Below are 17,240 nucleotides of genomic sequence, written 5' to 3' on the forward strand. Positions count from 1 at the left end.
AGATAACCAAACCTGAGCCTTAAATGAATTACAAACTCAATTTAGTCTATATGATGTGTAATTGCTGTGACACAGTAGATACAATCTCCTTTAACTACTATTTGTTTTGCTTATGCCGTGAAAAACAACTCCTATTGATTCAGGTACTCAAAAGGAAAGGAATAATCTAGCCTCCTATTAGACTATCTACGGTTTCCCGACACCTCTATCAGAGCATGTCGTCAGGACATTGTGGTCAAGACATGCCAGCTTGGCTTTCCTTGCAGAAACACATCTGGACAACACGCAGTCAACGTTAATCCGATCAAGGCCAGGGAATTTTGTTCTTGTAAGCGAAAATTAACACTTCATTCCTAAGGTCGGCAGAAATTCTACACCGTGAGCCATTAGCAGAAATGAAATTAGATGGAAATGCTCATGCCTAAAGTGTAATTAGCTCATTTTTGAGCAGCCTAGTTAATTTTCTACCAAAGGGAGGATTTACGCTTTGGCTGAAGATAAGCAATGCTGATGTTTACTAACCTTTCACCTACTGTATGTTTGTAGAATTACATTTTGTCCTGAGAGCAGCATAAAGTAGCTGATATTAAAAAAATGTCATGCTTTTTTTAAAGTGAGCTTTATAATGCTGATGTACTAATCTCTCATGTAAAATTATACAGTATACAAAACCAACTGAAGATCAAAGCTTCTCAAAGTAGGAAAGGCCTCCGAAAATATACCAAAAATATACCATACTAAAGGGCCCCAATGCTTTATTTATTTATTGATAGAAAAATTTTGATTAATAAAATGAATGTACACTGTCCCAATCTACCTGAATTCCCCCTATATCTCTTTGCACAAAATTATCAATATTTTTTATAAGTGTTTCATGTGAATTATGTTTTATTATGTTTTTTTAAAGCTCATTCTGCAGTAAAATATACATTTCTTTATATAAATATTTACAAAAATGTGTAAAACAAGCAACAGTTTACAAATCTAATGCAATACATTTTAAAACTATTTAAAATAGAATATTTTACGCTTTCGATTTAGCCTAAGCCACGCCCCCTGCAATACCGCTATGGCCCACACAGTTTGGAAGTCGCTGTAGACAGATGAAACAAATAATGGGTTAATATTTAAGAATATTTAAAAATAATTGGATTACATTTGTCATGATGGAAGCCAAATAATATGCTAAGATATGAAGTTTTTTGCATGCCTTTAAAACTAATTATTCACGTTGACTCACACTAAATCACTAACAGCTTGATGTTGCATTATCATTTTACAGGACATAATACTTTTGTTGCTTTGTCATGTTTAATGCTGCCTTCACGTGCTCTCGGAAATAATTCCCACTTCAACCCGGAAATCATTTATGAAACGGTGCTCTTTTCATGTTAGCGGATACTTGTAATTTTTTATATTACTAAATACTTTTACTATTACTATATACGTTACTTCCGGGTTTAAGTGGGAATTATCGAATTTCCGAGATCACGTGAAGGCAGGCAGCGTAAATAGAGTGTATGCACGTGTCGTCACTTTCCCACGTGAACACGCCGGAACGCGCTCGCTTGAGTGGTAAAACACTGGGCAAAATGAATGGTTACAATATCAGGAAATGCAATTCCGCGCAACATTTGACTGTCTAAGAACACCTGATTCCTTTGTAAGTCATAACTAGGTATAAGGATCACCGTCGAGTCCAGCTGCTTTTAGTTTCAGCAAAAAATGCGTGTTTTAGTCCCGGTTTTTGTTCCTCCTATTGAATGCTATGGTGGCGTGTTGCTGCCACGAACATTTTATTTTTCCACTGAATTATGTCATAATAACAAGATCATATGTCGTTAAAACGAAATAATATGTCGTTTTAATGGGATAATTTGTCCTTAAAACGAGATAATATGCCGTTAAAACGAAATGTCGTTTAAACGAGATATGTCGTTAAAACGAGATGATATGTCGTTAAAACGAGATAACATGGCGTTAAAACGAGATAACATGTCGTTTTAACGAGATAATATGTCTTTAAAACGAAATAATTTTCTTGTGTAAAGGGCATATTTTTCCCGTTTTAACGAGATATATAATTTTAAACAACATATTTTTCTCACATGGGTTTCATTAATAGACAATTCAAACGGAATTGCATGAATTCGGTAAATGAATTCAGTTTTTGACTATATGGTTCATTTAACTGAACTGATGCTATTAACTGAGCTATTAAACTGGAGTTTAATAAGATAAAACAATTAAAACTTCCTATTTATTTTATGCGCGCGCTTGTCCAGCAGGCGCGTTCTCTGTTCTGCAAAGAGCCGCACTCTGGCATCATTAAAACATTAACGGTTATTACGTTTTACCTCACTGCATGATATTACTTTTTAGCGGTTTATTAATATTCTTTTTTTCTTTATACTTAACAGAGTGAGAGTAAACTCATATTTTAATGAGTTTCGGTCGATTTGGCGCGTTTAAATGGTGCATGTTTTTGCTAGTGTGACTGAAGAAGCTTTTGATATGTATCTAAAAAACGGACATCCTGCTAAACCTGTGGTAAACAAGAATATAATATTAAGCTTAAAGATAATATTTATTCATCTCTGTCAATAAATATCTGCTTTGAATCCTCTACATGGTGTTGAAGTCTTTGGTTATTTATGTAATTTACTTCAGTATCTGAATAAAGTGTCTGATGCTGATGTACAGTGCTGTGTTAAGTTTTATTAATCGTCATATTTTGTATAATACATATTTAACTAGAAAATTATTTAGAATTATTTGTAACATAAAATTGAATATTTAATGCACAGATTAAATCACAAATTAATTTAATCCTCCATGCCAGGGAGGATGTGTTTAAATACAATTATAAAAACGATTTTAACTGTTTGGTTGTTGGGATGTACTCGTCACGTCTCATAAACGTTATTTGGTATGTTGTTGCGACGAATATGGTCCGTTCCATTTAGGTCTTCGGGAGGAAATCATCAAGTCCCAGCAATGTCCAATGTTACATCATCCCGACGAATATTGGAATCGCAAAGTTATGTCGCTGGAACGTTATTTGGTACGTCGTGGCAACGAATATGGTCCGACATATTATCTCGTTTTAACGACATATTATCTCGTTTAAACGGTATATTATCTCGTTTAAACGACATAATTGAGTGGAAAAAATAAAATGTACGTGGCAGCAATACGCCACCGTAGAATGCAGCCATTTTGCATTAGTTTTACCACTCAAGGGAGCGTGTCCCGGCGTGTTCACGTGGGAAAGTGACGTCAATGCATACCCTCTAGATCTGAAAATGTGAGATAGTACCGGACATTTGAAATTGAGATTCAAGCCCTTATTAAATGTTTTACCCACACACCAAATGTATTAAATCAAGCATCTTCTGTGATTTCTAAGTTGGGTGCGGTTGCTTTTATCAGACGTTGTTGTTATGTAATATGTAAAGTCACTAATGTATGTCATAAAACTGCGCGCGTTTTGTTTTGATTGACGCGTGCTTCCTCCATCCAGAGTGCGGTAAAGAGCGAGAAGGCGTTTCCGGTTCCCCGGTCACTCCTACTGCGTGCGCAGTTGTTGGTGAATGGCGCTCAGCTTGTCCTCTCCCCGATAGGCAGAGGGAGAGGCCCGTGCTGAAAGCGTAAACATCGGGCGCGGGTCGCATGATTTAGAGGACCGAGCGCGGGTGTTTGGCTGCAAATGGAAGCGGATGGTTTTGTACGCAGGCGGCGGATGACAGCGGACACGTCGGGCGGTGACGCCGCGGTGGCTGGTGCTTCCGCGGGCGCGGAGATCCAGTGGCTCGGCGGGCGCTTCTGGGGTGTTTCGGACGGGCTCGTCGGGACGTTGGCGCCTCGGATAGCAGGAGAACAGGAGCTTCACGTTGGACATTTGTATGGCTCCCACGAAGCCAATGATTTATCTGAACCGGACTATGAGGGGTTGCCCCAGGGTGCCTCCACCAGCACTCACATGTTAGCTGGGGCAGTGGCAGGAATCATGGAGCATTGCCTGATGTTTCCTATTGATTGTGTGAAGGTAAAGTCATGCAATATATGTTGCAACACATTAGTTTATTGCGAGCTAAAGTCCTTCTAACAAGGCTGTTTAAGTTAGGCCAACTGGGAGGTCTACCTGCCAAGGTCGAGTTTGGTTTCCTAGTGTGAGTGAACTCGGTACTTTTTTGTCAAACTACATTCTTTTTTTTTTACATATAACATATGCCAATGTGCATATCTCGTATTGCAGTCGCTATATTTTAATGCCTCAATCATCAAGATCTGGCTGGATCAATTAGATAACATCAAATGTCACAGATTGACATGCAGCTCCAGAGTCTGCAACACTTTAACATTCCCCAACTGCTTGCTAGTTTATTTCTCTCATGTTATTGTCGTTGTAGCATGATTTGACCCTGTAGTTTGCAGTACCTGTCTGTCTGCGAGATTCAGATTGTCTTTATAAAACATGGACATGAGAACGGAAGGTCACACGTGGCTTCCATACAAAATCCCGTGACCATGTTGACGCTCCGTAGGGCTAATGCGCATGCGCTCCACTAGCTCTCACAAATAGCACTCAGAAACATAGCGGCGGGGTATTATCCTTATAAATATGACTTTTTGGAAATTTCTGTCTCATAAAAATCACTGCCATAATTATTCAGCGCCATGTTATATCATAGTTCCTAATCCCTACGGATACAAATACCTGTATGATTGTGCCATTTAAACCACCTGTCTTAAATTCTTGTGTCGGCCTGCTGTTTTTTTAGAAACACTTTACAACAAGGTTGTATTTGTTAACATTAGTTTTTTATTGATGCTTAAATCAAGACAAGTAAACAGAATGCCATATAATACAGCAGATCAAACATCTCAAATCAATACAACCATGTAGCAGCACAAAACAAAAGTAAGATTGTTAACATTAGTAAATAGCATGAACTAACAATAAGCAGCATAGTTTTTCAGCATTTGTGTAGTTGGCAAATAAGTGTGTAAAGTGGTTTGACAGCAGAAATGTAGAAAAAAAACGAATCATTTAAGATAATTCCCTTTATTTTAAAATAAATATAAATAATTTAAAAACAGTTTTTATTTTATTTTTGCTGTCACACCATAGGACACATGTATGGCATATTTTAATTTGGATTTTTTATGATAGTAGTAAATGCTTAAATTAACACAAACCAAGATTATTAAATGGTGTAGAAGTATTGTTTATTTTACTTCATGTTAGCTAATGCATTAACTATTGTTAAAGCGGCCCTAACATACGCGGTTTCTGCCAAACTCATATTAATCTTGAGTACCTGTAGAGTAGCATTGCATACTTAGTATCTTCGAAGAGTATTTAGTTTGATCACATTTATAAAAGATAGATAGGCTGAACTAAAGCACCTGCGCACCCATTGCCAACAAAACACAGACATCAGTTTCACTCACCGCATTCGGTTCATGTCCGGCAACTTTAAGCGCTGGGACGGCTCCATATATCAGTTTCAAACGATCTCCAAATCCAGCGTTATATCTACCGTTTATATAACATTCATCACCCAAATAAAGTTAACAAACAAACACCTGAACTTCGCGAACGTATGCTCTCTCTCTCCTGCACATAAGTGAAAGTGACGTCTGCGCGTGCTCCTTCTCCTGCTCTCCTTGCTGCTGCGTGGGCGTGCCGCATGCTTTTCCGGGAGAATTGTCCAATAAGGGACTAAGAAAAATTGTTACGAAACAGTTTTATATGTTCGAAAAAAAACTTTCAGAAACCTGTACGATCGCTGGGGGAGTGTATCGAGCACAGAAATACTACGTAATACGCCCAACTCGTTTTTTTGACAAGTTGACCATGTTAAGCATGAGAAGACAGCACGTTTAACAGTGTAAAGAAGTCAGAATGCATGACACACCGTTGCAGCACCCCTTTAACAAAACACAACCTTATTGTAAAGTTACCGTTTCTTTCTGTTTGAACATCCTGTTTCATTCGGAGATGCATCAGATTACAGAAATAAAATGAGTTTCATGTTCATATTAATGTTCAGTGATCTCCACTAAAACAACAGTTACTGTGATCGCATTCTCTCTGTATTAGTAAACAGGCCACATCGTCTCATGCAGCTTCTGCAGCAGTTGGTTTATTGGTTGTTGCCCTGCATGAAATGACTGCTACATGAGTTTATGGATGCACTGGTGGACAAGGAGTCTTTAAGGAAGTTTTGCTGTGAGGGTTCAGATGCTTTTGAAGCGAAGGGCTCTTTACAGACAAAGAACCCTTTATGTCTTCTACACCTGTTCCTACTCTGTTAGGCTGTTTGTGTTGATCTTGAAGCACAAGGTAGTTGACAGCTCCTCAGTTTGTAGCGAATTCATTTAAACACAGTCTTTGTTGGCCTGGCCGCCATTTTGGACAGCACATTTTTGTGCAGTTTCAACTAAAATGTAAAACCAAATTTATTTCTTAAGCCTTGCTTTAAGATACAAAAATGCCATTTTATTTCAATGAACATTACCATGACAGATTTTTAGTCTGTGTCTCTCTTTAAAAACTAAAAGTGTCCTGTAGTGACTGTCACAGTTGTATGATTGATAAATCTGTTATTGTTAACAAACATTACTAGAGGATTCCGTTTACAGTTCTGTCCAAGGTTTTGTTTAAAGCTTTTGGCACACTACACATTGAACCCTGATGAAAGCTCATTCATGAAGGTGTAGGGATGGGTATGTTAAGATTTTAATGGTATTACTACTCTTGTCGATACTGCTTATCGGTCCGGTACTTTAACGTTATTCTTATCGGTACTTTTTGATATAAAGATATGTCTTCTTGGGGATGGACCAGCGGAATCAGAAGAAGAGGGTTGGTTTGCTGCAGCTTAAAAAACATTTCACAATCTTTATAAGGGTAATTGAATTTTACTCTAGATAGTTATGTATTTGTGCATGTTTATTTTGTGCATACTGCACTGAATTATTTCAGTTCTCAGTGTAATAATAAATGATTACACATGTAGGCTGATTTACTTTTTTAAGTAGTTAATAGAAAATGGATTAAATGTTTAATTTCCTTTCACCCATGTGGAACTAGCATAGTTTTAAGGTTATGGAAACCAGTTAGATCAAATTTAGTTGTTTTAAATAGGGTGTATGGCATTAGCATATATAAAAAATGTCAGAGTTCAAGTAACGTCTGTTAGCATTCAGCATACATACCTGACGTAGATGAGGCATCAAGAGATGAACTAGATTGGGCTAAGCAGTCAAAACAGTGCATCTCTCTGTCTGTACATGATGCACTTTTGACAGATAACTTGTGTTTCCACCCTTACAAGCAAAGGTTTTGTTGCACTTGTGGCAACGAGCATTGTCACTGTCAGCATCAACTTCGGTGAAGTGTAACCACACTTTTCTCCGCCATCGTCGCGAATTAAGAGCGTCTTCTGTGCGGCTGTTCGTGTGCGCGCGCGCTGTGTAGACACAAACTGCGCAAGAGACACGTGACATGCCGCCTTGCGCGCTCTGCTGGGAATAACGAATATGCATGCGCCAAAGACTAAATTCTTGGTGTTATTGAAAATTAGAAACTATTGTTGAGATAAAATGTGCAAGATAACGTTAATGTAGCAATAACATATAATATTTTTTTTCCTGAGGACCGAAAGCTAGGGATGTAACGATTCACTCAGCTCACGATGCGATGTGAGTCACGATTCTGATCTCACGATGCGATTTACTCACGATTTATTTTTACAAAATGAGTTGAAACAAATTAGAAATGAACAACTTCCCTTGCATTATTTCTTAAATGCTTCACGTTTCTTTGTACAATAAAATAATGTTTTATTTGAAATAACAAAACTAAACTGCAATTTTATAACAAATTAATAATAGAAAAAGTCTCTTTAATATAAACAAACTAATACTGTCTGAGCTTTTCTTGGATTTTTTTGCATTTAAGAAATATCAGCATGTCCACGTTTAGATTTGCAGTGAAAATAGCGGCCCCTGCTGTTCAAAAAATGTATTGCGATTCAGTTCACACCTCAACCGATTTGAATCGTTACTTATTATAACCGATTTTCAACCGGCTCACGGTGAATCGTTACATCCCTACCGAAAGCAGAACAGAATAAGGGCGGAACTTATCGATGCTCCTGTCTTTTATAATTTTCCCGAGGGCCCGTTTAATACTGGGTTTCGGTACCCATCCCTATGAAGGTGAAAGAACAGCAGAATAATGAAATGGCTGTGGTACCTGTTCATTGGCATTACACCATCCTAAATTATACAGGGTTTGACAGAATATGTGATAGTAGGCCTTACTCAACCACTATCTAACGTTAGCGGTCAGGAACCATTTTTAAAGTTTCGTTAATAATTCACTGGTCAAAATCATGGGAACCCTGATATTTCTGAATGGAAAATAAAGTTTTAGACTGGTCATGTTGAGTCTTGACACCTTAATCTTACCTTCTCAATAGAAATAAAACAATTCACTAAATAAAATATCAAATTGTGTGAAACTACAAAACACGTCGCACAGCTAAGCACATCATAGACTGTTTGATAGGTTTTGTCCCGTTGAAGGTCAGTGTTTCTGGCATTCATGTGGTGGCCTTCTGCCGTGTTTAAACTGCACTTACCTTGCTCTTGTACGTCAGGATGTGACACAGAAGCGCTGGAGGAAAGAGGATTAGGAGGTCAGTTTATGTGACCTCGTGTGACCTTGAGCTCATTGCTGAAAACTTCAGCTCCGACCTGCAAATCCCATGTCTCATTCCAACATGTGATGCTTTTTATTGCAAACACATGTTTATTGTTTACAAGAGCTGTTGTATCTACTTTAGTCATTAAAAAAACAATAGGACAATTTTATATAAAATGAGCAATAATTCATATATATAAATATAACCTGAGCAAAAGTGGTCAATTTTTTTTGGCTAAAAATATGACTAATTGTTTTCGAGGTAAGTCACAATACACTGAGATAATAGGATATCTCAGTCCGCTCTCATTTTTCATGTCATTTTTCATGTCATTTTTCATAGCTCTTTATGTTGAGCCAGTGTGGTTACTTTACACATTTGTTTCCTTGTTGCAGACCCGCATGCAGAGCCTTCAGCCAGAACCTGACGCCCGCTACCGTAACGTGATGGATGCCCTGCGGCGCATCGTGAGAACGGAGGGGATATGGAGGCCAATCAGGGGCCTTAATGCCACAGCTGTAGGGGCGGGGCCAGCCCACGCACTTTACTTCGCCTGCTATGAAAGATTGAAGAAGGTTCTCAGTGATGCCATCCATCCTGGAGCAAACAGTCATTTGGCGAACGGTACCAGTTTTCCCATCCACCAGCACAGCTGAACCTTCTCACTAGCACACACACCACCATGCAGTACTTTTTCTTCTACTGCTAGTGTTAGTTCAAAACATTATTTTACAGAGAGCAGTTAGCAATTTTTCTGTATTATGCTGGCAGTGTTAAAAGTTAGCAATTTATGTGTACATTTTGGAAGTAGTTATTAGTCATGGTTGTTGTTACACTCATACACAAACATGCGTCTATGCCGCCTCATCTGGTCTCTTTAAAATGGCCTTCTGTGACTGAGATCACATCCCGAAATAAACAAAACCGCCCCTCTCCTATACCATGACAGCAGCTATAAATATAAGAGAAAATCATGTGGTAAGTTTGTCTTTAAAAAGAGATGCTGTAAATTCACTATTACTACTGCTACTATGTTTCATGTAGTGAAAAATCACTATATGTCATCGAGTCTATTTACATAGAATTTTACTAGATTTCTAAAAAAAATTATGACACAAAAAAGACAGTTGAGGTTATATTTGGCTGTTCAAAATTATTTTTAAACAAAAAATGTCTGTCTAGGTCCAAATGTAGTTTGCTGGGTTATTATTAATGGGGTTATTTTATGAGGTAAAATGTCTTCTAAAACAACTGATGTGTTTCTAAAGCAAAGCAACCTTTATTGTGTGTTTGTGCCTGAAACATTGATTGCTGGTGTTGCTTTTGTAGTGTTTCTTCTCTTTCTCTTTACTACAGGTTAGGATGAGAGAGGGTAAGTATCTGCTGGCATGTATATTTTAACCAGTATAAGTGACCAAAGGACTTAGAATTATTATTTGACCAGAAAAACTTTGACAAAAAAACTTGCTCTTATGTCCTGTTAGCATCACTGTTCTGACCGCTTACTGTAAAACAATGATACAATAGGTATGCTTGTATCTTGAACAAAATTTTTCAAATATTTTTCTTTCTCCTGATCTTACATTCCACACGGTTTATCCAACTAGTCTGTAATCTCTGTTAAATCTTGGTGCCTGTCTCACAACAGCTCCGGTCACACTTTTTAAAATCTGATCGCGTTTCTGGTCTGGCCCAAGAGTTTTTTATATATCTGAATGATGTAGTATGAATCCAGAGACTGTGCACACTCTGTGCATGCTCTGTTTTTGGTGTTAATTTCTAAGGGTCTGTGTTACAGGCACAGCCGGATGCGTTGCTACGTTGCTTCACGATGCTGCCATGAATCCTTCTGAAGGTATATCTGCCTTAATATGTATTTACTATGACAATTACACATTTGAGACTTGATGCCCAGTTTTGGTATTTTGCTACTGTATTTTCATAAATGTAGTTTACATAGAGTAGTTTTAAGTCTGGCATGCAGAACTCAAGTCAGATATGGAGTAAAACACCCTTTTTAAGGAACAGTTGACCCAAAAATAAAAGTTCTGTCATCATTTACTCACCTTCTGTATATATTTAATTGTTCTGGTGAACACAGAGAAAGATATTTGGAAGAATGCTTATAACCGAACAGTTCCTGGACCACATTGACTACCATAGTAGGAAATTGTTTTGTTCTGTGGAACACAAAAGAAGATATTTTGAAGAATGCAAACCGTTCTGGGGCACTTTTGACTACCATTGTCCTTTTTCCTACTATGGTAGTCAATGGGGTCCAAGAACTGCATTCGTCCAAATATCTTTCTCTGTGTTCAACCAAACAAAGAAATGTATACAGGTTTGGAACAACAAGAGATTAATTCATGACAGAACTTTTTGGGGGGGGGGTGAACTATCCCTTTAAAACATGTTTGAGAAAATCAGGGAAGCACTGCAGTACTAGCAGCACAGATCTGAAGTGCAAAAACATCTACCTTTCGAATATCTTGATCTGAAAAGGCAACAGACATTTGAAAGACGATTTAAAGTGTAAATATAATAATGCATCGGTTAAAATACAAAAATATTATTTTGTCAGAATAGTCTGCAACTTTTAAATGCAAGTTACGGTATAAACCAGCAAGGCATAAGCCATTAAACTTTCCAAACTCTTGCCTGACAGGTCAGTGTACACTCCCAGCCAGAAGGTGGCAGAAAAGAGCTGTCCAAATGCTTGGCAGTTTATCACAACACCCACATTTCCAAAAGGCCTTCTTGTGGCAACAGGTTGTCCTTGCTCTAATGAACAGCTGTGCGATGTTGAAACAGTAGTATTAACAGAAAATCCCCAGTGACCCGAGTCTAAAGTCTGACAGTAGCTTGCATTTCTGCACTCCTTAGGCTCAAGGTTAAGCAGCGCAGGTGCCAGACTGAGACCTTGTGTAGACACCTGCTCTCCTCTGCCCTGTTTATTCCCTGCAGGCAGCTTGACTGGTCAGACAGTAGACTTATTTGATCCGGTCGTATCCGGATGAAACGCCGTCAAACCTTGCTGCTTTGATGGGCCTACTGTATTTCAGTCACGACCTGACTTCTTGCACTTTGTGTTTTGCCCCTCTCCTAATGAATCGCTTCCTCTCCTTTTTTGTTTCCTGTCTAACCGCGATGACCTCCCTCCGCCTCGCCGCCTGTTCCTGTTTCCGTCCTTCAGTGGTGAAGCAGAGGATGCAGATGTACAATTCGCCATACCGTGGCGTTCTGGACTGCGTGCGCTGCGTGTGGAAGCGGGAGGGGGCGTTGGCCTTTTACCGCAGTTACACCACGCAGCTCACCATGAACGTGCCGTTCCAGGCTTTGCACTTCTTGACCTACGAATACCTGCAAGAGCTGCTCAATCCCCAAAGACATTACCACCCCTCTACCCACGTGGTGTCCGGCGCTCTGGCGGGAGCCATCGCCGCCGCTGCCACCACCCCACTGGACGTTTGCAAGACCCTGCTCAACACGCAGGAGTCTCTGGCTCTCAACTCCGTCAGCCAGAGAGAAAGACGCATCTCGGGCCTCGGCCACGCCTTCCGGACTGTCTATAGGCTTGGTGGCCTGCCTGCTTACTTCAAAGGCGTGCAGGCGAGAGTCATATACCAGATGCCCTCCACCGCCATCAGCTGGTCCGTCTACGAGTTCTTCAAGTACTTCATCACCAAACACCAGCACGAGAAGCGCCGAACCCAGAGGGATGGTGAGAAGTAAGCTCTCACGCTGACCCTGGCTTTCTCTCCTGTCGCTCGCAAAACCACCAGACAAGTACTCTTGCTGCAAAAGGACTCAACTATAGGAAATGATACGCACATATAGTCTAAACACTCATTTTTGTTCATGCATTTAATAGACAAACTTTCTGTGTGTAATTCCACTAATAACCATGACCTCACTGTGACGATTTTGTTCATTTTGATGTTAAGGACGAAAATGTACCTTGCACAGTCCCAATAGTCAGCCTAAAGTCTTTAAATCCCACAAGAGGGCGTCAGAGATCTCTTTGGACAGGAGGTGAGAAAAATATGTTAATGATGGGGGAGGTCTTTTAAATGTGTGTGTTGAACCTCCATTTATATTCCCCTTTTAACCCATAAGCAGAAAAGCAAATTCCTATTCCCAGCCAAACTATATACGCACAATTAAAGACATTTAATAGAGATTGGGATTTTAAACGGTAATGGCAGAATGTAGACCTGTACAGTAATTTATTGCCATCGCTAGCTGAACAGCACTTAGAGATATACTCGGAGGTATTTTTGTAGGATTTGGTGGTAGCACTTGTGGAAAATGTCCCTGCGGTTTATCCAAAGTCAAACGCCACAAAAGTTCATAAAGTCTCTGATGATTGGACCCATTGGTCAGGATAACCGCTTCGGAAAGATGGCCCATATTAGTTCCCATACAATATATTTCTGTCAGCAATGCTTTAGCCATGCAGATCACATGACCAGATTTCCTGTCCAATACGCTTCTACACGAAGCGATGTGATGTAATGATTTTCAATGGGAATGAATGATTTCTTGCTGGACACTGGAATGTATTTTGGTTCTTCTGAATTGGAGTTGTTCTGTGTGAGAGTTTTGTCTGAAACGCACCTGGCGGTCAAGACCTATTGACAGAGGTCTGTCTTGCCGCTTCCATTTTGTTCCTCGGCTTTAAATAAATTTGCAGTGCAGGGATTTCCCTGGTTTGTGTCAGCTGATGACCGTCTGATTTCAATCGTTTTTTTTTACTGTAATTCAAGGTTTAAACTGTAAATTTGAGTTGGTCGTAGATTGAAAATTTGGCTCATCTGACTGTATAAAAATGATAACAGTAAACTATTACAGTGGGGAATAACATTCAAATTAAAACATTGTAAACATGGTATTAGTGTGGTTGAATTCATACATCTGCTAATGTTGGCATGATATTCGTAATGAGACCAGAAAAAGTCTGTTTACATGGAGTAAAATCCACCCACATAAATGTCTGTAATGTTGAACTGTATGTTCATCTAGTCATTCGTCCTCTGCTAACATGTTTGTGAATTTGAGACGGAGCATAACCTCGTTCACATCTTCCTGGGCTGTTCATAAATTAGCAGATACCATCTGTAGATGTGTTCAGATATGTGATTTTGACTAGTTCCCTCAGTGTCGACTGGAATTCCTTCGCCAGTGTCCTCGAGAATGAAGCAGCAGCAAGTCTAAGCCGCGAGGGTTGAAAGATCTCTGTTGGTGGCAAGTTGGGTGTTTGGTCTAAGTCACAGGTGCACATGTGACCTTTGATCCGAAGTTTCCGAACAATTGGCCGGGGTGTGCGTGACGGAGCTCTCACTTTACCTGCCTGCTGACGTCTGGACAAGAGGTTAAATGTTTTTCTTTTAAATGAAACGGAAGCCTTGGGCAGCCCCTTCGGTGGCCCTAAAATGTATTTTGGACACTTAAGACGCACTTTGAAAATGTGGATGTCATTAGATCACAATTTATCAAATAAATACTCCAATTGACATATGCAGACAAATGACTTTAGGTCTGTTCAAAATAAAGGGTGACACCATTGGAGAATCATTTTGTTCTCCAAAGAACATTTTAGTCGAAGGTTCTTAAAAAAAACGTTTATGCAGTAGAAAGGTTTTGTGAATGTCAAAGGTCTTTTATTCGAGAGAACGTTTTAGGAACGTTTATAAAGAGTGATTTTTGCATTTATGTGTAACCAGCTGGTCTCAAGGTCAAATCTAGTAGATGAAGTCATTTTCCATAAGTTCTTTAGATGTCTGTTTTATGATGTACAACCTAGGGCTGACACAATATCAGAATTTCGCTACACTGTTATCCTGTCCAAAATAATTCACAACAATGATATTATCACAATAGCTAAAATGATACAATCAGAAAACATTCATGTTTCATTTTGTTTGTTCTGTGTATTTTTGTGGTTAATGAATTGCATTCAAAATATGATTGTAGGGGAGCCGAGATCGTAATCATTGTGGCTCTTATAGCAAAATTTGCTAAACAATTGACGATATTATCATACAGTATGTGTAGTACTAACGGTTTTTTATATCATCACGGTTATTGGCAATACTCTTATGTGGTGACACCCCAGTACAACATAACAATATTTTTCTTGATTAAATGTTTTCCTTATAAAGTGCTCATTTTTTTCATCGCTTGTTTTGATTTGATTTTCTTATCTAATGCGAAGGACATTTTTGCTCTTTTTTCTTTTTGCTGTGTCAATCCAGTTGTCACAACAATCATGTGATGTTTTAACAGGTAAGTAGCAGCATGCCCCTGATGGACGGTTTTAGAAATTCCTCCGGGACAGCAGATGACAGACGAAGAACCATCAGTGCTTCTCCCGAGAGCCGCGGGCCAGCCAGCTGAACGTGAACTTGACTGTCGCTCTGCCAGGTGGAGCAGCTCATGGGCGTAACTGAGTGTAGGAGGCTTCAAATGCAGATGAGAAGCAAAAAGCGTTTGAAATAACCCAGATAGAATATCACGGCGCTTGGTTTTAGCCTCGAGCTATAGAGGATAGATTTGGATTTTCTTGAGACTCGTGCGTTTGTAAGTGTTGCTTATGTTCCGGGATTCTGTGTCTAAGGTCAGACCGTCGAGGTGTTGTTTTTTTAGTGCCATTTCTAAGCATCTATTGGATTTGAATACAAACCTGACATGGAAATCAGGTCTGGAGTGCGAGCTTTCATTTCTTAGATGCTGCAGTGGACACACTGGCCTAACGTCAGTTCCACCTCGTGTCCTTCAACTGACATCTATTTTCCTGTTAGTAAAAGCACCGTCAAACAACTCCAAAAGAGACCAGGGCAGAACGTTAAAATGTTTGCTTTGGAAAGGACATTTATCCGCGGCACAATACGACCATTAAAGTTCTTTTTTAAAGTAATACAGGATTTATCGCTTCTTGCGAGTGTTGAATCGAATGATTGGCATTGTGCTTCGTTGTAAACAGTAGTTCTGTTAGTTTCTTTCAAGGTTGCGTATGAGCTTCGTCCTCAGGTGCAAAGTGATTTTTTTAGTCGTGGTAGGCTCTTGCAGCGCACACAGACGTGCACAAGTAGACATCTGTTCAAACAGGGAAGGTTAATGAACACCTTTGAATGTCTGAGTGTGCGACGGTGTGTTTCACCCCACCCTAGCTTTCGTTTATCCCTCTTCTCCCATCCGTGTCGCGGGTGGCCCGCACGAGCTTGCCCACAATGCCGCTGATGATCTTCCTGGGTAAAGTCTGCAGGGATTATGAGGAGGTGTTTACGGTGCCTGAGTCATCGGCCCCGCGCCGTCCTTTAAGGAGTCAGAGATGGTAAATGAGGTATTTGTAGAGAATTAGCCGATTGTTTTTGTTGTCTCAGGACATATGCCCGGGCTTATGTTTGATCAGCTGAGTCACAGAAGGACGTGGAGAGGTTTCCTAAGGCCTAAGTGGTACAATGTGAGAAAGTGTGTGTTGCTTTAGTCGTTGGGCTGCTGACAGACAGCGGAGTGTTTGCTTTTTCTTCGAAGTCTAATAAAGAGCCGTCGCGGTCTAGAAACAGAGGACGCGTCTCTCGAGAAGCCTGTTTGTTTGGAGTATGGTTCTTACCGCACACGCTTGCCGCAGAAGTTTGTTGTTGTTTGTTCGGTTTTGTTGCGTTTCAGTTTTAGCATTTACAAAATGGGGGGCCCCTTTATCTGAGATGGGGCCACCCTGCGGGTGTGACGTTATGCCCCGAAAAGGGTTGTCTTTCCAAACGTGGTTGACAACTGTCATATCTTAACAAACGACTCGCTGTGGTCTCCTAAACAAAACCAGAGATGTGGCATTTAAATGATCCAGGGCAGCCACTCTTATAGCAACAACTTTTACCAAAACTTCACAAAGACGAGCTTTCCGGCAGTGATTTTTATTAATAGGCCTTGTGGCATTACAGATGTGTTTGTGCGTTGGTTGACTTTGATGTGGATGCCGTCTTGCGGCCTTTCCAGAGGTCTTCCCCTCTGTATCTCTGGCCTTCCCTATCTAAACTATTTAGTCTGGCAGAGAAATCCTATCGGCTTCAGTGCTGTAATGCAACAAAAATGACTTTTGGAGGCTGAAGTCGTCTTGTTTAAGCAAACACGGTATGTTTCCAATATTGTATATATTTGTAGTGATAGTAAGTACTATTAAAATGTATCTTTTTTTGGTATTGGACGGCATTTCTGGTAGAACGGGTCAGGTAGGTATGGAATAAAAGCACTTTTACTTTTCTTGGCACTAAACGACCACAAATCCTCTGATCTTGTTTTTAGTTATGGCACCACTTAGCAGCAGTGATGAAAAGCGTATGATTAATCAGAGAGACGCGCTTATAGTTTTGACAGTGGTAACCGGCAGGCCTGCAGGCCTTAAGGAAGCTCTCGTGTTTACTTAGGTTTCCATCACAGATCTGCTTTCAGACCCACACACAACTCCATTTGTTTTCATTCCCAGCAGCCGACACCTCCCCGCTCCGATCCATCTCGCTTTTT

The 17,240-nt window shown here is 39.9% G+C and overlaps 1 protein-coding gene across 1 annotated transcript; it reads left to right on the forward strand.

Moving 5' to 3' along the window:
• The first annotated feature begins 3,558 nt into the window (after positions 1–3,558).
• slc25a28 (solute carrier family 25 member 28) lies at positions 3,559–13,609 on the forward strand. The gene is made up of 4 exons (XM_057341770.1): positions 3,559–4,048; positions 9,116–9,344; positions 10,519–10,575; positions 11,914–13,609. The coding sequence occupies exons 1-4, from the start codon at positions 3,710–3,712 to the stop codon at positions 12,450–12,452; spliced, it is 1,164 nt and encodes a 387-aa protein (XP_057197753.1). The 5' UTR covers positions 3,559–3,709; the 3' UTR covers positions 12,453–13,609.
• Positions 13,610–17,240: the final 3,631 nt, after the last annotated feature.

The sequence above is a fragment of the Triplophysa rosa genome, linkage group LG9 (genome assembly GCF_024868665.1).
Source record: "Triplophysa rosa linkage group LG9, Trosa_1v2, whole genome shotgun sequence".
Lineage (NCBI taxonomy): Eukaryota > Metazoa > Chordata > Actinopteri > Cypriniformes > Nemacheilidae > Triplophysa > Triplophysa rosa.

What these genes read in the sequence shown, in the direction of transcription:
- slc25a28 (XM_057341770.1), top strand. Translation starts at nt 3,710, where the DNA reads ATGGAAGCGGATGGTTTTGTACGCAGGCGGCGGATGACAGCGGACACG. An exon ending in TTCCTATTGATTGTGTGAAG is followed by an intron (nt 4,049 to 9,115) that starts GTAAAGTCATGC and finishes TCCTTGTTGCAG; the next exon opens with ACCCGCATGCAGAGCCTTCA. An exon ending in TGCCATGAATCCTTCTGAAG is followed by an intron (nt 10,576 to 11,913) that starts GTATATCTGCCT and finishes TCCGTCCTTCAG; the next exon opens with TGGTGAAGCAGAGGATGCAG.